The sequence below is a fragment of the Mustela lutreola genome, chromosome 1 (assembly GCF_030435805.1).
Source record: "Mustela lutreola isolate mMusLut2 chromosome 1, mMusLut2.pri, whole genome shotgun sequence".
Lineage (NCBI taxonomy): Eukaryota > Metazoa > Chordata > Mammalia > Carnivora > Mustelidae > Mustela > Mustela lutreola.
In genome coordinates this window covers 35801996-35821610 of record NC_081290.1, presented here as the reverse complement: position 1 = coordinate 35821610, position 19615 = coordinate 35801996, and the positions used below count along the sequence as shown (strand labels likewise).

Here is a 19615-nt window from a genome sequence, read left to right as displayed (position 1 = left end):
TTTATTTATTTATTTGACAGACAGAGACCACAAATAGGCAGAGAGGCAGGCTTGGGGATGGGGGGAAGCAAGCCCTCTGCTGAGCAGAGAGCCTGATGCGGGGCTCAATCCCAGGACGCCAGTATCATGACCTGAGCCGAAGGCAGAGGCTTTAACCCACTGAGCGACCCAGGCACCCCTACTCTGTTGAGTGTTTTTATCATGAATGAATGTTGTACTTTATCAAATGCTTTTTCTATGTCAGTTGAGTCTTCTTCAGTTTCTTTCATGAGTTCTGTAGTTCCTTGCATACAGATCCTTTACCTCTTTGGTTAGGTTTATTCCCAGGTATCTTATTGTTCTTGGTGCTATAGTAAATGGAATCAATTCTGTATGTCAGTTGAAATGATCATGGGCCATCTGGGTGGCTCAGTCAGTTAAGTGTCTGACCCTTGATTTGGGCTCGGTCATGGTCTCATTGAGCTGTACATCAGGCTGCACTCTGCACATGAAGCCTACTTGAGATTCTCTCCCTACCTCTCTCTCCCTCGTCCCCTACTCACTCATGCACATGATCTCTCTCTCTCTCTAAAAAAAAAAAAAAAAAGAAAGAGAGAGAGAGAAAGAAAGAAAGAAAAGAAAAGAAAAAAAAGAAATGAGCTATGGTTCTTATCCTTTCTTATTTATTTATTTATTTATTTTAATTTTTTATTTTTTATAAACATATATTTTTATCCCCAGGGGTACAGGTCTGTGAATCGCCAGGTTTACACACTTCACAGCACTCACCAAAGCACATACCCTCTCCAATGTCCATAACCCCACCCCCTTCTCCCAAACCCCCTCCCCCCAGCAACCCTCAGTTTGTTTTGTGAGATTAAGAGTCACTTATGGTTTGTGTCCCTCCCAATCCCATCTTGTTTCATTTATTCTTCTCCTACCCACTTAAGCCCCCATGTTGCATCACCACTTCCTCCTATCAGGGAGATCATATGATAGTTGTCTTTCTCTGCTTGACTTATTTCGCTAAGCATGATATGCTCTAGTTCCATCCATGTTGTCGCAAATGGCAAGATTTCATTTCTTTTGATGGCTGCATAGTATTATCCTTTCTTTTACTGATGCAGTGTATCATGTTGGTTGATCTGAGACTATTGAGCTGCCCTTACAACCCAGGAATAGATCCCACTTGATCATGGTGAATGATTTTTTTAATGTATAGTTGGATTCAACTTGCTATATTTTGTTGAGAATTTTTGCATCTGTCTTCAGACAGATATTGATTGGGATATTGATGATTTTTTTGTGTATGTGTGGTGGTGGTGGCTTTTATCTGGTTTTGGTATCAGGAAAATGCTGGCCTCATAGAATAAATTTGGGAGTTTACCTTGTTTTTCTATTTCTTTGAATAGTTTGAGAAAATAGGTATTAACTCTGCTTTAAATGTTTGGTAGAATTCTCCCATGAAGCCATCTGGTCCAGGACTTTCATTTGTTAGTAGTTCTTTGCTGATTCAGTTTCTCTGCTGATTATCAGTCTGTTCAAATTTTCTATTTCTTCCTGTTACAGTTTTGGTGGTTTATATGTTTTAGGAATTTATCCATTTCTTCTAGGTTGTCCAATTTTTTTCCTATATAGTTTTTCATAATATTCTTTTATAATTGCTTGTATTTCTATGGTGTCAGTTGCTATTTCAACATTCTTATTTGTGACTACTTATTTGGGTCCTCTCTCTTTTCTATTTGGTAAGTCTAGCTGGAGAGTTGTCAGTTTTATTTTTTTTTTTTCTCCAAAGAACAAGCTCCTAGTTTTATTGACGTATTTTTTTTTTTTTTTAGTTTCTATATCATTTATTTCTGTGCTAATCTTTATTATTTCCTTCCTTCTGCTGATTTTAGGTTTTCTCTGTTCTTTTTCTAGCTTCTTTCAGTGTAAGGTTAGCTGTTTATTCGAAATTTTTCTTACAGGCTTACATTGCTCTACACTACCCTCTTAGAATCACTTATGCTGTGTCCCAGAGTTTTAAATCATGTGTTTTCATTTTCGTTTGTTTCCATGTTTTTTAAATTTCTTCTTTTATTTCCTGGTTGGCCCATTTATTGTTTAGTTAGCGTGTTATCTAACCTCCATGTATTTGTGGTCTTTCCAGATTTTTTCTCTTGTGATTGACTTCTAGTTTCAAAGTATTGTGGTCAGAAAGATTTATGGTCTGACTTCAGTCTTTTTAAATTTTTGAGACTTGTTTTATGGCCTAACATGTGATCTATTCTGGAGACTGTTCCATGTGCACTTGAAAAGAATATATATTCTATTGTTTTAGGATTAAATGTTCCGAGTATAACTGTTAAATCCATTTAGTCTAGTATGTCATCTAAAGCCATTGCTTCCTTGTTCATTTTCTGTTCAGATGATCTGTCCATTGATGTAAGTGGGGTATTAAAGTTCCCTCTATTATTGTATTATTATCAGTTAGGTCTTTTATGTTTGTTATTAATTGTTTGATGTATTTAGGTACTCCCAAGTTGTGTGCATAAATATTTACAGTTGTTATATTGTTTTTGTTGGATTGTCCCCTTTGTTGTTATATAGTGTTGTTCTTTGTCTCTTATAATCTTTGTTTTAAAGTCTGTTTTTTCTGATAAAAGTATTGCTGCTCCAGCTTTATTAGACATCCATTTGCATGATAAATGTTTCCCCATCCCCTCACTTTTAATCTGCAGGTGTCTTTAGGTCAAAAGTGAGTCTCTTGTAGGCAGCATACAGATTGATCTTATTTTTTTTTTATCCATTCTGTCACCCTATGTCTTTTGATTGTCTTTTGATTTAGTCCATTTACATTCAAAATAATAATTGATAGATATGTATTTATTGCTATTTTAATACTTGTTTTATGATCATTTCTAAAGATTTTCTATGAACACTTCTTGTCTTTCTTTCATGATTTACTGGTTTTCTTTAGTGATATATTTGGATTTCTTTCTCTTTATTTTTTGCATATTTATTCATGTTTTTTGTTTTGATTTGTTTTGTTTTGGTTACCATTAGGTTTGTATATAACCTCTTCTGGATACAGCAGTCTGTATTAAGCTAACGGTCATTTAAGTTTGAACCCATTCTTTTCTTCTCTCCTCTCTACATTTTAGGTATATGGTGTCCTATTTTACATTCTTTTATTTTGTGAGTTCCTTGACTGACTTTTTACAGAAATATTCTTTTTCCCACTTTTGTGTTTCCTACCTTCATATTGTCTTTTGGTCATTCTTTTCTACTAAATACTCTCCTTTAAAGACTTCTCACAGGGCTGAGTTTAGTGGTCATGAACTCCTTTAGTTTATTTTTGGTCTAGGAAACTCTTTATCTCTCTTTCTATTCTGTATGATAGCCTTGCTGGATAGAGTATTGTTGGTTGCAGATTTTTACCATTCGGCACTTTGAGTATGTCATGCCACTTCTTTCTGGTGGTGTAAGTTTCTACTGAGAAATCTGCTGCTTCCTTTTGGTGTTTCTTTGTATGTAACCGTCTTTTGTCTTTCTAATTTTAATATCTTTTCTTTATCACTATGTTTTGCCATTTTTTAAAAGATTTTATTTATGTATTTGACAGGGAGCACAAATAGGGGGAATGGCAGGAAGAGGAAGAGGGAGAAGCAGTCTCCCCGCAGAGCAGGGAGCCCAATGTGGGGCTCAATCCCAGGACCCTGGGGTCATGACCTGAGCTGAAATTAAATGCCCAACCTACTAAGCCACCCAGGTGCCCCTATTCTGCCATTTTAATTACAGTATGTTTTAGTGTGGATCTGCTTTTATTGCTTTTGTTGGGGGGGTCTCTATGTTTCTGGATCTGGATATCTGTTTCTTTCCCTGGATTAGGGAGGTTTTCAGCTATTATTTCTTCAAATAAGTTATCTGCCACCTTTCTGTCCCTTCTTCTGGGACTTCCATAATACAAATGTTAGTTATGTTTGATGGAATTACTGTGTTCCTTTAAGTTTATTCTTAGTCTCACTAATGTCCTCTACACCTTTCTCAAGAGTATCTTTTTCCAGTGAGTATCCTTATGATCATTGCTTTAAATTCTCCATTAGGCATGTTATTTATATCTGTTTTGCTTAGATTCTCCAGCTGTGCCCTTGTCCTGTTCTTTCTTTTGGGTCATATTCCTCTGTCTTCTCATTTTGTTTAAGTCTCTATGTTTTGTCTAAGTCTCCCTGTTTTTCTATGTTAGAAAAACCAGCTATATCTCCTGTAATGACTTGAGGGTAATGACTCTATGAAGAAGAGATCTTATGGTGCCCTGTAGTGTAGTGTCCCCTATTCCCTTGGGCCTGGTGCTTCCAGGAGTGTCTCCAGTGTGTGCTCTGTGTGCTCTGCTATTGTGACCTGACCACTTTATCTTTTAGACCAGTTGTCTGCAGGGGCTCTCTTTGCTTGTTGTGGGCAGTGTTTGGTCCCTGGCCTGAATGTGGTACATTTTTAACTAGATGTACTCTGGTCTCCTTGTGAAATGAGACCTGCCACCACCACTACTGGAACTGAGACCCCCAAAACTCCTCATTTGGCAGGGGTTTGGGCCAGTCTTTTTGGAAAGGGGCCTGCTGTCCTGGGACTAAGGCAAGTGTGACTGGGAAGAACAGTTCCACTGGAGTTTGGGGAAACAGGGCTTGGTGTAAGCAAGGTAGGTGTTGAGTGTTGGCACTGCACTGGTTCCTACAGCTGGTCTTGTGCTTATGCCAAGGAGCAGGAGGAAGGAAATGATACCTGTCAGTTCCTTTGTTCCCAGAGGGGTTTCCATGAATGCTGCCTCCCTGGGACATGCTCTGATAGCAACTAACCTCCTCACTGTGTGCCTAGATGCTCTTCAGATTACTGTTTCCATGCTGTGTGTCCACAGTCGTCTTCAGGAGCAGCCGCAGTGTCCTCCAAGCTCTCCAAGAGCAAAGCATGCTGATTTTTAAAATTCCAGACTTTAAGCCCCACTGGTTGCAAGAACTCATGAAATGCAGGCCCCCTCGCTTGCCAAACCAATTGCTAAGGGAATTCCTTTTCCCCATGCACTCTCCTGTGTGCTAGTTTGTCTCCTGCCCTTCTCTGAGACCATGGTTCCCTCCTCACCACATTGGCCATGATCTGTTTCTCTCCCAAGCTGTTTCCAGACTTCCTACATCTTCAGTGTGGCCTCTTCTCTACCTTTAGTTGTGGAGTTTGTTCTCCCAGTCTTCAGATTCATTCCTGGAGGATTTAGGATTTTATATTTATCTAGTTGTCTTTGTGGGATTCGGCCACCATCTTCTCTTTTAAAGCTACCTACTAAATTTTTTTTTTATTTTGGCTTCCAAGACACTAGTCTACCCTGCTTTTCCTCCCATTTCTGTCTGTTATAAATAATCCTTTCTCACTTGACCTTTTAATATAGAGCCTTATGTATGTCCTAGAGAATAGTAGGAGATGATGTCAGAGATAGAACCAGGGGCCTGGCCACGCAAGAGCTCATTGAAGTATAATGAAAGGATTATTGTCAGTGCTAATAAAATTATACTTTTATATGTATAAATTCATAAAACACTCAAACACAGTAAAGTTTTTATTTATATAACTTCTATGTATTACTGTTAAGGAGCAACAAGCATTGAGAAGTATGATCTTCGTACAAATATGTGGACTCCTGTAGCAAATATGAATGGGAGGAGGCTACAGTTTGGTGTCGCTGTGTTAGATGACAAACTGTACGTGGTTGGAGGAAGAGATGGACTGAAGACTTTGAACACTGTGGAATGCTACAATCCCAAAACAAAAACGTGGAGTGTGATGCCTCCTATGTCCACCCACAGGCATGGCCTTGGTGAGTATAACTATGCAGGTTTGTTCACGATACCATACATTAAGCTTCCGCAGCATGTTTATATTCTGTACCAGGCAGAAGACCACTGGATAGCAGCTAAGTCAGCAGCAGTCAGTCACCAACCATTCCTTCACATGCTCCTTAACCTGAAAGCAGCATCTGGACAAACAAGCATATACATAAATGTAACAGCAACCAGCATAAGTAAAAACATGGATATTTCAGGATTTTATCATAGCAAGAGGGAGTGATAAGCCACCTTTTTAAATATGTGTTCTGGGTTGACAATTAGTGTTAATCTAACCTGAATGAAATGCTTCTTTAAAAATCTTTAGCATTATTGTTTTTCATCGATAGCCCCTGGTTTTTAAGCAGAAGTGGGTAAAAACCCAGAGAAATCCTGAGTTGGCACAGAGCATATAATGATAGAGATTTTTCATTCTTTCATTCAATAAGTCACTGAACTGACATTGATTAGCATATACTCTGTGCCGTGCTCTTTGCTCTGTGGGTCTACAAAGATGAAGAAGACACTGCCTTTATCTGAAGGAACTGATGTCTCACTCGGAGATGACAGAAGATAATTTAAGGTCCTATATCACAGGACCTATCTTTTTTGATAGGAGAAAAAATAGGTGAAGTAGAGAGAATTATTCGATGAGAGTGAAGCAGCTGGAAATAGAATGAGATGGGGCTTGACATGTATCTGCTTCACCCTAGCTTTTGCTGCATAACAAATACTCTGAAAGTCAGAGATTTAAAACAACCACCATTCATTTGGCCCAAGGATCTGTGTGTCCACTGAACCATTCTTCTGGTCCAGGCTGTCTTGGATGATTTCTGCTGGGTTTTCTCATGGATCTCCAGTGGGCTGGCAGGTCAGCTAGGTGATCTCCTATGGCCTCATTCACATGTGTAGTGGTGGGCAGGTTGTTGGCCTGGGCAACAGAGACAGTTGGGCCACATGCCTCTAATCATTCTTCGGGCTAGGCAGGCTTCTTCACATGGGGGCAGTCAGAGGGTTTCAAAAGCAGCAAGAGAAGGCAAGTCACAGAGCACAGACTTTTCAAGCTTCTGCTTGCATTGTGTTTGCTAATGTTGCACTGGTCACAAGTCCCATGGGCAAGCCCAGGTTCAAAGAGGAGAGAAAAAGATTATTCTTATCTGTGTGTGTGTGTGTATATATATATATATATATATATATGCATGTATTTATGTATTTATGTTTATATTCATGTGTATATTTTAGTCTAGTTGATGCATAATGTTACTTTGATTTCAGGTGTACATCTTAGTGATTTGACAAGTTTATACATTATGCTATATTTACCACAAGCATAGTTACCATCTGTCCTATTGTACATCCCTATTTCATTATCATTGACTATATTCAAGGCTCTGCCTCTTCTTCCCATGACCTACTCATTAGCTAGAAGCCTGTATCTCCCTCTCCACTCATTTTGTCTGGCCCTCCGTCTCTCTCCCCTCTGGCAACCATCTGTTTATTCTCTGTATCTGTAGTTCTGATTCTGTTCTTTATTTGTTTTTTCATTTTTATTTTATTTTTTAAAAGATTTCTATTTATTTGAGATAGAGAGAGAGTGAGAGAGCACAAGCAGGAGGCAAGAGGAGAAGCAGGCTCCCTGCCAAGCAGGAAGCCCAACACAGAGCTCAATCCCAGGACCCTGGGATCATGACCTGAGCTGAAGGCAGACACTTAACCGACTGAGCCACCAAGGCACCCGTGTTTATTCATTTTTTAGATGCCATCTATGAATGGAATCATACGGCATTTGTCTTTCTCAGTCTGCCTTATTTTACTTAGCATAATACCCTCTAGGTCCATTCATGTTGTCTCAAATGGCATGATCTCATCATTTTTACAATGTAGTATTCCTGTGTGTGTAAGATATCACATCTTTTTTATCCATTCATCTATTGATGGACAACTCTTCTTGGTGAGAGGAGCTGCAGAGTCACACTGAAAATAGGCATGCATTCAGCAAGAAGAATTTGTGGCCATATTGTCAATGTATCACCATTTGGAAAAGGTTTAAATTAGTAGCAGTAAAGAATTTGATAGGTCATCATAAAAGATGAATTAAAAGATGGATGAGTAGCAATGAAGTCATAGTTCAGTTTCAATAGCATAGCTTTGTACTACATTCAATTTATTAATGCTGAGCACCAGAGTAGAGGCTGCCAAAAAAAAGTCAATAGCCAGTAATGAAAATTATCTAGGCATGAAGATTGGTCTGATAGTGGGAACAGCAAAAAAAAAATCAGAGAAACAAGTGATTCTACTATTTGCAATTAGGTTTCAGTTCAAGGTGATCTTAAGTTTCAAGCTTGGTAAGGAAGTAAAACCAGAAGATTAGGGGTAAAGTACAAGAAGGGGAGCTTAAAATTAACTATATGAGATCTAACAAAACTATAAGATAATAATCTTGAGTCCATAAAATCAACTTATTACTTAGGCACAGAATGGGAATATATCTTAAAAGCAGCATGAATGAGACTTAAAAACAGGTTGACCATAAAATCCAGGTGTGATTCACCTGCATACTTCCCCCACCGTGGAGAAAAGAAATTTAATTTTAACTTAAGGTAAATTATTATGGTATGTAGAATAAGAATGCCCATATTCCTGTTATGTTTTGTGCAGATCAGATTGTACATAGAATACTGTCATTACTTCTAGTTACCATACAAAATGCCTTATGGAAGCAAATTCAAAGGGGAGTGATCATGTAGTTCTTTTTTCCAGATTGTTCTGTCATTCTTATTTACTTATTTACCAGATAATAAATCAATGTTAAAATTTGAACTTAAAAACCTAACTGAAGTTAAAAAAGAAACTCTTACATAGGAAACACTCCTTTTATCTCTTTTAAAAATTTGAGAATTAAATAAATTTTAAATAATTAAAGATTCCATAATTAAATAGATTTCATTTTGAAGAAGTGGTTCTACTGCTAAAATTTATTTTCAAAGATATTGTTTAAGAAGTTGAACTAGATGCACCCATTAATTTTTCTTCCAGCTCTTTAATTAATTCCGTGCACATATGCACAGATAATTGGGTATATTTTTTATATATTTGGAACTATATACGTGGGTGTATATGTGTGGTTTGTCCATACTATCCCCTTTACCTCACCTTCTCTTCTCTCAGATATCTCCATGTCTGACTTCATCCATATTTTTGTTCAAATGTCATTTTGTCCAAATGTCACTTTGTCCAAGAGGTCTCCTCCCTACCCTTCTACTCAGTTCCATTTTTCTTATTAGCATTTATCAATACCTGAAATATATTTTGCCTGTTTCCGGACTAAAATATTAGGCCCATGATAGTAGAGCCCTTATTTGTTATCTTTTATTAAATTTGTCACTTAATAAACACTAAATAGATGTTTGTTGAATAAGGAAATAAATGAATCCGGCTTGGTTCCCTGGTGATGAATCACACCAATAGATTGTGGTATCAAGTCTAACTACAGTGAAAGGAATAAAAATGATTTCTCAAATATACCTTAAATCTGAATTACTGAAAAAGCTTTTTATTATGGCAATGTGTACATATTGTATGGTTTTAAATAACTTTCCACTGTTGGACCTCAAGATACTGCCTTTAAAACTTATTAGACCAGAGCTGTAGAGCTACCCCCTTACCCCACCCCCACCTACCAACCAAGAAGAGCTAGAAAGAAACCAGGTATCTTTACCATAAATGTTTCCTTAATTAAATTTGCATGTTTAAGATTCATTGTACTACCCAAAGCAATCTACCAATTCAGTACATTCCCTGTCAAAATTCTAGTGACATTTTTCAAAGAAAAAGAACAAATAATCCTAAAATTTGAATGAGGCCACAAAAAATGAATAAATAAAACAAAACAAAAATAGCAAAGCAAACTTGAGAAAGAAGGACAAGGCTAGAGGCATCAAACTCCCTGATTTCAAACTATACTATGTAACACATTATGGTATTTGGTTTTAAAACAGACACATAGATGGATGGAACAAAATAGAGAGTCCAGAAATAAACCCATGCATATATGGTCAACTAATTTACAACAGAGGAGCCAGGAACATAGAATGGGGAAAGGACTGTCTTCAATAAATGGTGCTGGGAAAACTGGACAGTCACAGGCAAAAGAATGAAAGTGGACTTTTATCCTATAGCAGACACAAAAATAAACTCAAAATGGGTTAAAGTATTGAACATAAGAACCATAAAACCATAGACAAAAACGTAGGTGGTAAACTGTATATTGAGATTTCAATTAAAATGCAATCTTTAAGACGTAGCAACAAATCTGAAGTCATTGCTTCTTTTTTTCTTTTTTTAAAGACTTTATTTATTTATTTGACAGAGAGAGAGCAAGAGAAGGAACACAAGCAGGGAGAGTGGGAGAGGGAGAAGCGGTTTGCTGCTGGAAGCCCCATGTAGAGCTGATCCCAGGACCCTGCGATCATGACCTGAGCCAAAGGCAGACGCCTAACAACTGAGCCACCCAAGTGCCCCTGAAGTCATGGTTTCTTTCCTGTCTCCTTACAGGTGTGGCTGTATTGGAAGGTCCCATGTATGCCGTAGGCGGACATGATGGCTGGAGCTATCTGAACACAGTGGAAAGATGGGACCCTCAGGCTCGCCAGTGGAATTTTGTTGCCACTATGTCCACCCCCAGAAGCACAGTAGGTGTGGCAGTACTAAGTGGAAAGTAAGGAAATATTTAAAATTTTATTTAAAACACAATAAGCCAAATTTATTGAGGTATACATCTAAGTTAAAAATATACATTAAAAAAAACACAAAATCATGAAAGGGGGAAACTTTTAAGAGCAATGCAAACTTTTAAAATAGTCTCTTTTTATTGTAATTGTAAATATAAATAACTCACCATGTTGGGTTTTCATTCTAATATACCAATTATATATATATATATATATATACACACACACACACACACACACACACATATATGTATATATATAAATATATATATATGTTTATATATAAAATTTCTCCATACAAAATAACTTGAAATTTATAATATATTATTATATATAGAATTATATATATGTATATATACTATACTGATTATATATACATATATATAATTCTATATATAATAATATATTATAAATTTCAAGTTATTTTGTATGGAGAAATTTTATATACATAGGCAATAGAGTATAAGTCTGGAGGTTTATAAAGCTTTAAAAGCATATAATGTTTTAAATGTAGTAGATGCCCTCTAAGTGTTTTCCTAAATAATTCCTTCCATCTCGTCTACTGACCTATCTTTACTTTTACTTCTTTCTTATCTTGGTAAACTGCTGAAAACTGAAATGCACTTAGAAAGGTGCTCTCTTGGCTCTTGTCTTTTCTAACTGGAGTTAATGGATTTGGACAGAACCATCACCAATAGCTCTTGGTAACTCAGAGTTTAAATACATATCAAAGGCCTTTCTTCCATAAAATGAAGCCCTATATGGTTATTAAATAAATGTTGTTGGTTGCATACCTTTACTCACTTAAAAGGCTTTATTCATCATTTACAGAAAAGAGAAGGAATCAAAGTTAAAAGAGAAAATTATTTGTAGAATTATATTGATTGATTGGTAAAAGAAAAAAATGAGAAAATATTAATAAAATTTTTATGAAAATTTATAAAATTTTTTATGACCTAAGGTCTTGGTTCCTCAGGACTTATTAGTTATGTCCTACGTTTTCCTAGTTTTTAGCAGTATTACAAGTGATAAGATAGAGAAATAGAAACCCACTTTTTGAAATGTACCTGATCTCCACACCCCTCCCTTCATGTGTTTTAACTGAAGAAAGAACTTCAAAATTAGCAGAGTCAGCCACCAAAGAATCTAGTAAATGAGAAATAAGAGAGAAAATGAACAGTATCTTTTCCATTTTAACCCTTTAGTTAAAATTTCTGGGAGTAGTTCATTCATCTAATTCTTGTTCACCAGCATATTTCCTAGCCTAGAAATAAATGTTTCTAAGAGCACAAAAAGGAGAGCTGCCTTCTGTAAAATCTAATTTCTAGACCTACAGCAGCTTTAACTTCGAGGCATGGAAATAATTTACTTTCTCACTTTCTCTTGCTCTCTTATGAGAAATAAATATTTCAGTCTTTAGTTCATCTAAGGTACAATTTATTCAATATTGACACCGAGACCATCAAAGAATCAGATCAGAAGCTGAAGAGCTCTCATCTACTAACTATTAAGACATTGATTTTGAAATTTCAGGAGCTTCGAGGACTAAGCCTTCTTTATGGTCTCACCTCTGTCCACATCTCTCTGCTTCTCCCCTCCTGTGCATATCACACTCCAGCAGAACTAGCCTATTTGCAGGGCGCCTGGGTGGCTCCGTCGGTTAAGTGTCTGCTTTCACCACAGGCCATGATCCCAGGGTCCTGGGATTGAGCCCCACGTTGGGCTCCCTGCTCAGTGGGAAGTCTGTTTTTCTCTCTCCCCCTCCCACTCCCCTTGCTCATGTGCTCTCTCTCTCAAATAAATGAATAAAATGTTTTATTTAAAAAAACTAACCTATTTGTGGAAAATACATTTTGTTTCACACTCCCATAATGTTTTAACTCATTGCCTCTGTCTTTGAGTGTTGTTTCCCCACTTTCGTGCCTGGAAAATTCAGCATCCTTGAAACTCACTCGGAAGTCTCTGGAACACTTTCCCATTTCCATTCCCATCTCCTCATCCTCCCCTACACTGACTATCCCTTCCACCCTCAACATTTTTACTGTGCATAATTTGTATATGATTGTGTTAAAACAGGAACCACTCTATTGTTGTTGCTACTTACTAGTCCATGTAGATCAGGGTCTTGAGTGACCTGGTCTTTTCGTTCTTACATGTAGTATGGTACCTGGAACATAACCTGAAGTGAACAATCTTACTGAAGAATGTTCCAATACCACTTAGGTGCAGTGGTGCTTGTAATCACCTCCAAGAAGAGGGTGTGTTAACCTATCAACTAGCACTTTTCTAAGTTTGCTTTATTTATTTATTTTTTAAGATTGATTTATTTGTCAGTGAGAGAGGGAGAGAGCACAAGCAGGGGGAGCAGCAGGCAGAGGGAGAAGTAGGCTCCCTGGGGAGCAGGGAGCCCAAACACTCAATCCCAGGACCCCAGGATCATGACCTGAGCCAAAGGCAGATGCTTAACTGACTGAGCCACCCAGGCACCTCTCTAAGTGTGCTTTAAAACAAAGTAGCAATATTTTAAAATATTTTGTTTGTTTCCATTTTGAGGTACATATCCAGAATATGAAAAAATAGAAATCATGTTTTTTTTTAAGTATACAGTTGATTGAAAAAAAAAACAGCTATGCATCTTTTCTCTACTACTTTTTTATGATTTAGAATAAATCATTTCCCTGTGCCTAAGTTTTTTAATCTATAAAATGAAAAGCCTAGATTCACTATTGTTTTTGTTATTTTAACTTATTTTATAATGCTTCCTAATGCAAAATATAATTGTTTCTTTAGAGAAGAACTGTTTGAATGTTTTATGAGTTACATCTTGTATCTTGAAAATTCAAAGTGTTAAAATTTTTCTTTCTACCATGTTTGAGAGAAACTTTATTTAGAATTCCAATGGCTTGGGCTACTTTTAAGGCCCTGGCTGGCAAATATTTTTCACAATAGAATCTCTCTCTCAAATGCAACCTTACGAAAACCCCGATACTTAAGACAAATGGAAACTCAAGATTATTATAGACTTATCTTAAATTTAAGCTCAAGTTTGTAGCATGTATTTGTTATAAAAAATCGATATAGAAGAACAAGTCTGTTTTAAAGAACATCGGATTATTTCTGTTTTATTTTTGTTGTTCAGTATAAAGAAAAATCCTGATTCACAAATAAGTCGCTGAGAAGATAACAGTTATTTTAACTACTAGAGCAATTTAATTGGACTCTCGGGAAACTTTTCAGTTAAATTGTTGATATAGCTTGAGAGTATTAGAATTTTTTTTTTTCCTAAGTTAAATCTCAATATCCACCAATCCCTTGCATTCTTGATCATAATTTTAAATGTGAGGCATGAGGAAGTCTTATTTTAAAGTCTATAGTACAATGCAATTTGACACAGGCACAATTTGACATATTGTTTCTCTTTTTATTTGTAATAGCTACTGTCATGGGGGAAAGAGATGAGTTCTGAATCTTGTATGGCATTTAATTGAGCCAGATATTTTGAAAAGTATTTAAACTTGGATTTCAGGGTCACCTGGGTGGCTCAGTCAGTTGGGGTTTGGCCTCTTGATATCTGTTTGAGTTGTGGTTTCAGGGTGGTGGGTGGGGGCCCTGCATGGGACTCACACTGAGCGTAGAGCCTGCTCGAGATTCTCTCTCTCTCTCTCTCTCAAAACAAAACAAAACTTGAATTTCAAATACACCATTTTGGGGACCTCCTCAAGTATTCCACAGAATCCTATTCTTAGAAAACAATTTGAAAACCATTGCTTGAGATAATGTTTCTTTAGGAAGTGTTATTGGTACACGTTAGCCCTTAACATTACCTCAGTGTAAATGCTGTTTGTACACTTAAGACCTAAAAATGCCATTTTCTAGAAGAATATAGAGCCAGAATTCATTTTTTCCCCCGAAACACTTAGACCATGTTTACCCTGTGTAAAGCACTGTTCAAAGTATTTTACATTTGGTCATCAATAATCCTACGAGGCAGGGCTTAGAGATGTTTTGGATGATGATATTCAGGCAGGTGGAGGTTAAATAACTTGTCCACGGTCAGATTTCGGAAGTGTGAGAACCATAGTTCAAATCCAGAGCCCAGCTCCAGAGTTCACCTCTTAATCCCTGTACTGTACCACCTTTCCCAGTCAAGACCCATGAGTTCACTCTGAAGAGGGGACGGTGCCTTGAATTTGTTTGTGTGCACGCATGCGTGTACATGTTTTTTAAATTATGGGTGTTTTCTAATTCTTGATGTCTTCTGATAGTCTGTGATTCATATCCAACCAATTATTCTACCAAATATTAGTTAAAAATGAGAACAGTTTAAGAACAATAACACAATAAAGTAGTTTTTGACAGATAAAAACTTTTAACAAAGTTTCAAATGAATTTCAGTTTCCATACTATGAATACAAAGTTTAAAACAAGATATTGCCACACGCATATGTTGCTGTCTAAGATATGGTCATCTTCTCACTAAAGAACCACTCTGAGTGGTAGAGTGAACTTTACATTATGAATTAAAATGAATAAATGTCTTTAAAATATATATATTTACCCAAGTATAAATACTTAGAGTTTTAATTGGCAGATATTTGGTATAGCTCAAATATTATTTCCTGAGCTAAAAAATTAGTTAAATATTAACTAAGGCATCTGTAAATTCAAAATGTGGGAACTTTTATATAAGCAATGATCTGAATTTATTACTCTTGAGAAAACTATTAAAAATATATTTTATATATATTTTAAGGTCAGAGTAAAAGACTTTAAGGTTAATGCAGTATATTGACAGGTAATGAATTAAAATTTATTTACTAGACAACATTTAGGACATTAACATACTGTATTCATTTTAGATAACTTACAGTATCCTTCTCTGCAGTAATTTAAATTAATGGGGGATCACGGTTCGTATGTAACAAATATTAATTTATACACCACTGTTTCAAGCAATCCTTTTATTCTCCTATTTCACTACTGCAAGAACATCCCAGGTGACTGCTCACAGTACAGCTGCTCATTACTCTAACTGTGTCCTGGTTCTGCTTCTGACCCTGTATAAGCCTCTTAATCTCCATGAGCCTGTTTCTTCACCCATGAAACAGGAATATAAATGGTTTCCCGTAGCATTATTGAGATGATTAAGTTAATACAGGTAAAATATCTAGCCTGTGGTAGGTGCAGAGAAGGTTCATTTCTTTCCTTTATAACATAGTCCTGTCTTAGCTATTTAAGAAAGAAGTCATGGTATATTTATGTACTGCATTTTATCTATTCTAAGACACATCTTACGCCTCTAAAATTGTGATGTGTCTTATAATCCGTGGTGATTTATCAGAAATAGTTGTCATTGCTTTCAGGTGAGTTTGGTTTTTTTTTTTATGTATATTCAGAGTAATAGCTGATATATATACATACACACATATACATATGATATATACATATATGTAATTTACATATGATATATACATATGTCATATAATTGGTAGCATATCTTCTTGCTTGATGGCACATAAACTGAGAGTGTGTCTTATAATCTATGGCACCTTAATTTCAAAGAAATATCCTAAGAATAATCTCTTTGCCTTCATCATATGGTGACACTCTTTTTTATTTGTTATTCTATTTGTTCTTACAGACTTTATGCAGTTGGTGGTCGTGATGGAAGTTCTTGCCTCAAATCAGTAGAATGTTTTGATCCTCACACTAATAAATGGACACTCTGTGCACAAATGTCAAAAAGGAGAGGGGGAGTAGGAGTAACTACGTGGAATGGATTGCTGTATGCGATTGGAGGACACGATGCCCCTGCATCCAACTTGACTTCCAGACTCTCAGACTGTGTGGAGAGGTAATTTCCTGTGAAGGAAAACTTTGTCTGACACTTCCAGACAAATCATTGACTCCTTATTGAACATCTAGCACATGCAAGGCAGTTTCTTCCCAGCTTTGTGAACACTGGGTCGTCTGCTCTGGCTGTCTCCTGGTCTCTTTCCTAACAGCTTTTCTCAGATTCTTCTCTCCCCATATTACTGCCTATTTAAGATTTACCTTAGAATTGATTATGTAATTTATTAATTGAGTCATATGACACTTATTGTGTGCATATTTCATATTGGATACTATATCTGACAAGAAGAGGAAAAGAGCTTGATGAATTTCAGAGAGAAGGAGTAGGGCCTGGAGGCTAAGGAAGAAGTGAACAGGAGAGGAGCTTTTCTAACACATTTTGATACAAGGAAATACTATGAAATAATAAAATTTAAAAAAACTAATACAGCTTAAAAGTTACACAAGTCGTCCAAACTGGCCTCATGAAACTCACATATGGGGCCAGGTAAAGAACCTCATTACATCAGTGGACGATTTGGACAACAGTTTAGGCTTCCATCTGTTATTTTTAGTCTGGTTCAAGGAATGGAGAGGATTGAGTGGATTTAGGAGGTAGAGCCCAGGAGCATGTATGAACACTCCAAAGCAGAAGGGGATACGGTTCATTCAGAAAACTGAAAGGAGGCCACTCTGTCTGGGGGGAAAGAAAGGGAGGGAGACAGTGGCAGGGAAGGAGGCAGACTAGGGTGGAGACGGCGGCAGATCACATAGAATCTTAAGGATTCTGGATTTTAAAGAGCAATGGGAAGTTGATAAGAAAGTGTGTGTGTGTGTGTGTGTGTGTGTCTGTCTGTGTGTCTGTGTGTGTGTGTGTTATTTAATCATATACGATTGGAAGAAAGTTAAAAAGTGAAATGCGGGTTTGATGACAGTAAGTGCTTTCTGTGAAATAATGAGGGTTGATTTGTTGTCTTTTGAGAAAGCAGGAAAGTTATACTTGCATGTGCCCTGTGTTAGGGAGAAAGTGATTTCTCTTTCAGGACTACGCTCCCTGTGTGTTACACTCCAGGAAAGGAATATGGAAGTCTTTGTATACGTTACCCCATAAGTTATAGGCTCACTGCAGTACTGCACCCAGTGAAAAATTGTTCATTGTGCAAGAGGTATTAACATTTTAGCATGATGTATCTGCTCTTAGACAGACAACTGTGGGCTGTTCTAATTAATATATTTCATGAAAAGAACAAGAAGGTTCAAAAGTGGACAGCTTTCATGATTGTGTCTGTAAGCCATCTCACCTAGCCCTTCATATATTGATTTCCTCAGATTTCCAGTAGATAATCGAAAATCTTACAGCAGTTTTCAGTATTTACTTTAGCTCTTTTGGATCATTAAGTGTTATGGATTTACCACATGAATCTGTAATATTGTAAATTAAACGTTTTCAGGAAAATATTGATTTTTTTTCTAAAATATGTTCAAATGTACTTTAAATAGCAGTGATAAGATAAAGGGTAGGCTTAAAGAAATAAACCATTTTTATTTTCTTGAAAGAAAAAAAAGTGTTAACAGTTTACATGGAAAGAAAAATTAAATTAAATAAAAAGCTTGTTCTAAAATAGGCATCTCAAGCCCTAAGAATAAAAAGTGAAATATTTAGAAGATCAAATACAAACCAAACTGTTAATAGGGGTTACCACTTGACTCTGTAATTCAAGTTGGAAGGAAATGAGGCTAGTTATTGCATATTTTATATATTTTTATAATCTTTGAATTTTTGTTACAAGAATGTATTCTTTGCTAATAGGAAAAAATTGTAACAAACGAACTGACTCATCTTTAAGGTGACATTTATCAAATGCTTACTGTGCATTTTCATTTAACCCTCAGTGCTACCTGGTGAGCAATATTTTCACCAATAAAGAGACTAAGATGTAAAGATTTTAAGTAACTTTACAATACCACAGAACCAGTGATTGGAAGGGTAAGGACTCGAGATTCTTCAGCTCAAATCCAAAGCCATTTTTCTAACCACTTTGCTATACACCTCTCCCAGGTGTTTCTGGATGTGTTGATATTCTTTTATTGAGGTGTAATTGACATACAACATTTTATTAGTCTCAGGTATATGACATAATGATTTGACATTTGTATATATTGAGAAATGATCACAGTAAGTCTAGTTAACATCCATCACCGTATATAGTTACAATATTTTTCTTGTGATGAGAACCTTAAAGATCTACTCTCTTAGCAACTTCCAAATATACAGTACAGTATCATTAACTACATTGCCATGCTGTACGTGACATTCCCCATAACTCATGTATTTTATAACTAGAAATTTGTCCGTTTTGACTCTCTTCCTCCATTGGACCCACCCCCTCCATGCCCCACCTCTGGCAACCACCAATCTATGAACTTAGTTTTTGTTCTGTTTTAGAATCCACATATAAGTGAGACCATAGTTTTTGTTTTCTCTGGCTTATTTCACTTGGCATCATGCCTGCAAGGTCCATCCATGTTGTCAAAATGGCAAGATTTCATTCTTTTTTATGGCCAAATAATATTCAGTGTGTGCATGCATATGTGTGTAGTCTACATGGGCCACATTTTTTTTATCCATTCAGCCATTGATGAACACTTAGGTTGTTTCCATGCCTTGGCTACTGTACATAATGCTGCAGTGAACATGTGGCGTACATATGTCTTTTCAAATTAGTGTTCTCATTTCCTTTGGATAAATACCCAGAAGTAGATCATATATGATATATGATATATGATATAGATCATATGGTAGTTCCCTTATTTAATTTTTGGGGGGAATCTCCATATAGTTTTCTGTAGCAGTGGCACTAATTTACATTCCCACCAACAGTACACAAGGGTTCCCTTTTCTCCATATCCTCACCAACACTTGTTATTATCTTTTCAACAGGCATTGTGGTTTTGATTTACATTTCCCTGATGATTAGTGATGTTAAGCACCTTTTTGTGTACCTATTAGCCATCTATATGTCTTCTTTAGAAAATGTCTATTGAGACCCTCTGCCCATTTTAAGTGGTTTATTTGTTGGGTTCTTGGTTTTGTTTTTTTTTTTACATTGAGTTCTATAATTCTTTATATCTCCTATATATTAACCCCTTATCAGATATATGATTTGGAAACACTTTTCCTATTCCATAGGTTGCCTTTTCATTTTGTTGATGTCTTCCTTACTATGC

General features: G+C 36.3%; 1 protein-coding gene across 5 annotated transcripts in view; it reads left to right on the top strand.

Moving 5' to 3' along the window:
- KLHL5 (kelch like family member 5) overlaps positions 1-19615 on the top strand; it is an 89371-nt gene that overhangs the window by 62441 nt on the left and 7315 nt on the right. For all 5 annotated transcript variants that reach the window (XM_059163386.1, XM_059163402.1, XM_059163380.1 and 2 more), the window contains 3 exons: positions 5594-5818; positions 10380-10542; positions 16197-16409. In XM_059163386.1, coding sequence (XP_059019369.1) covers positions 5594-5818; positions 10380-10542; positions 16197-16409 — 601 coding nt within the window. The remainder of the gene's footprint in view (positions 1-5593; positions 5819-10379; positions 10543-16196; positions 16410-19615) is intronic.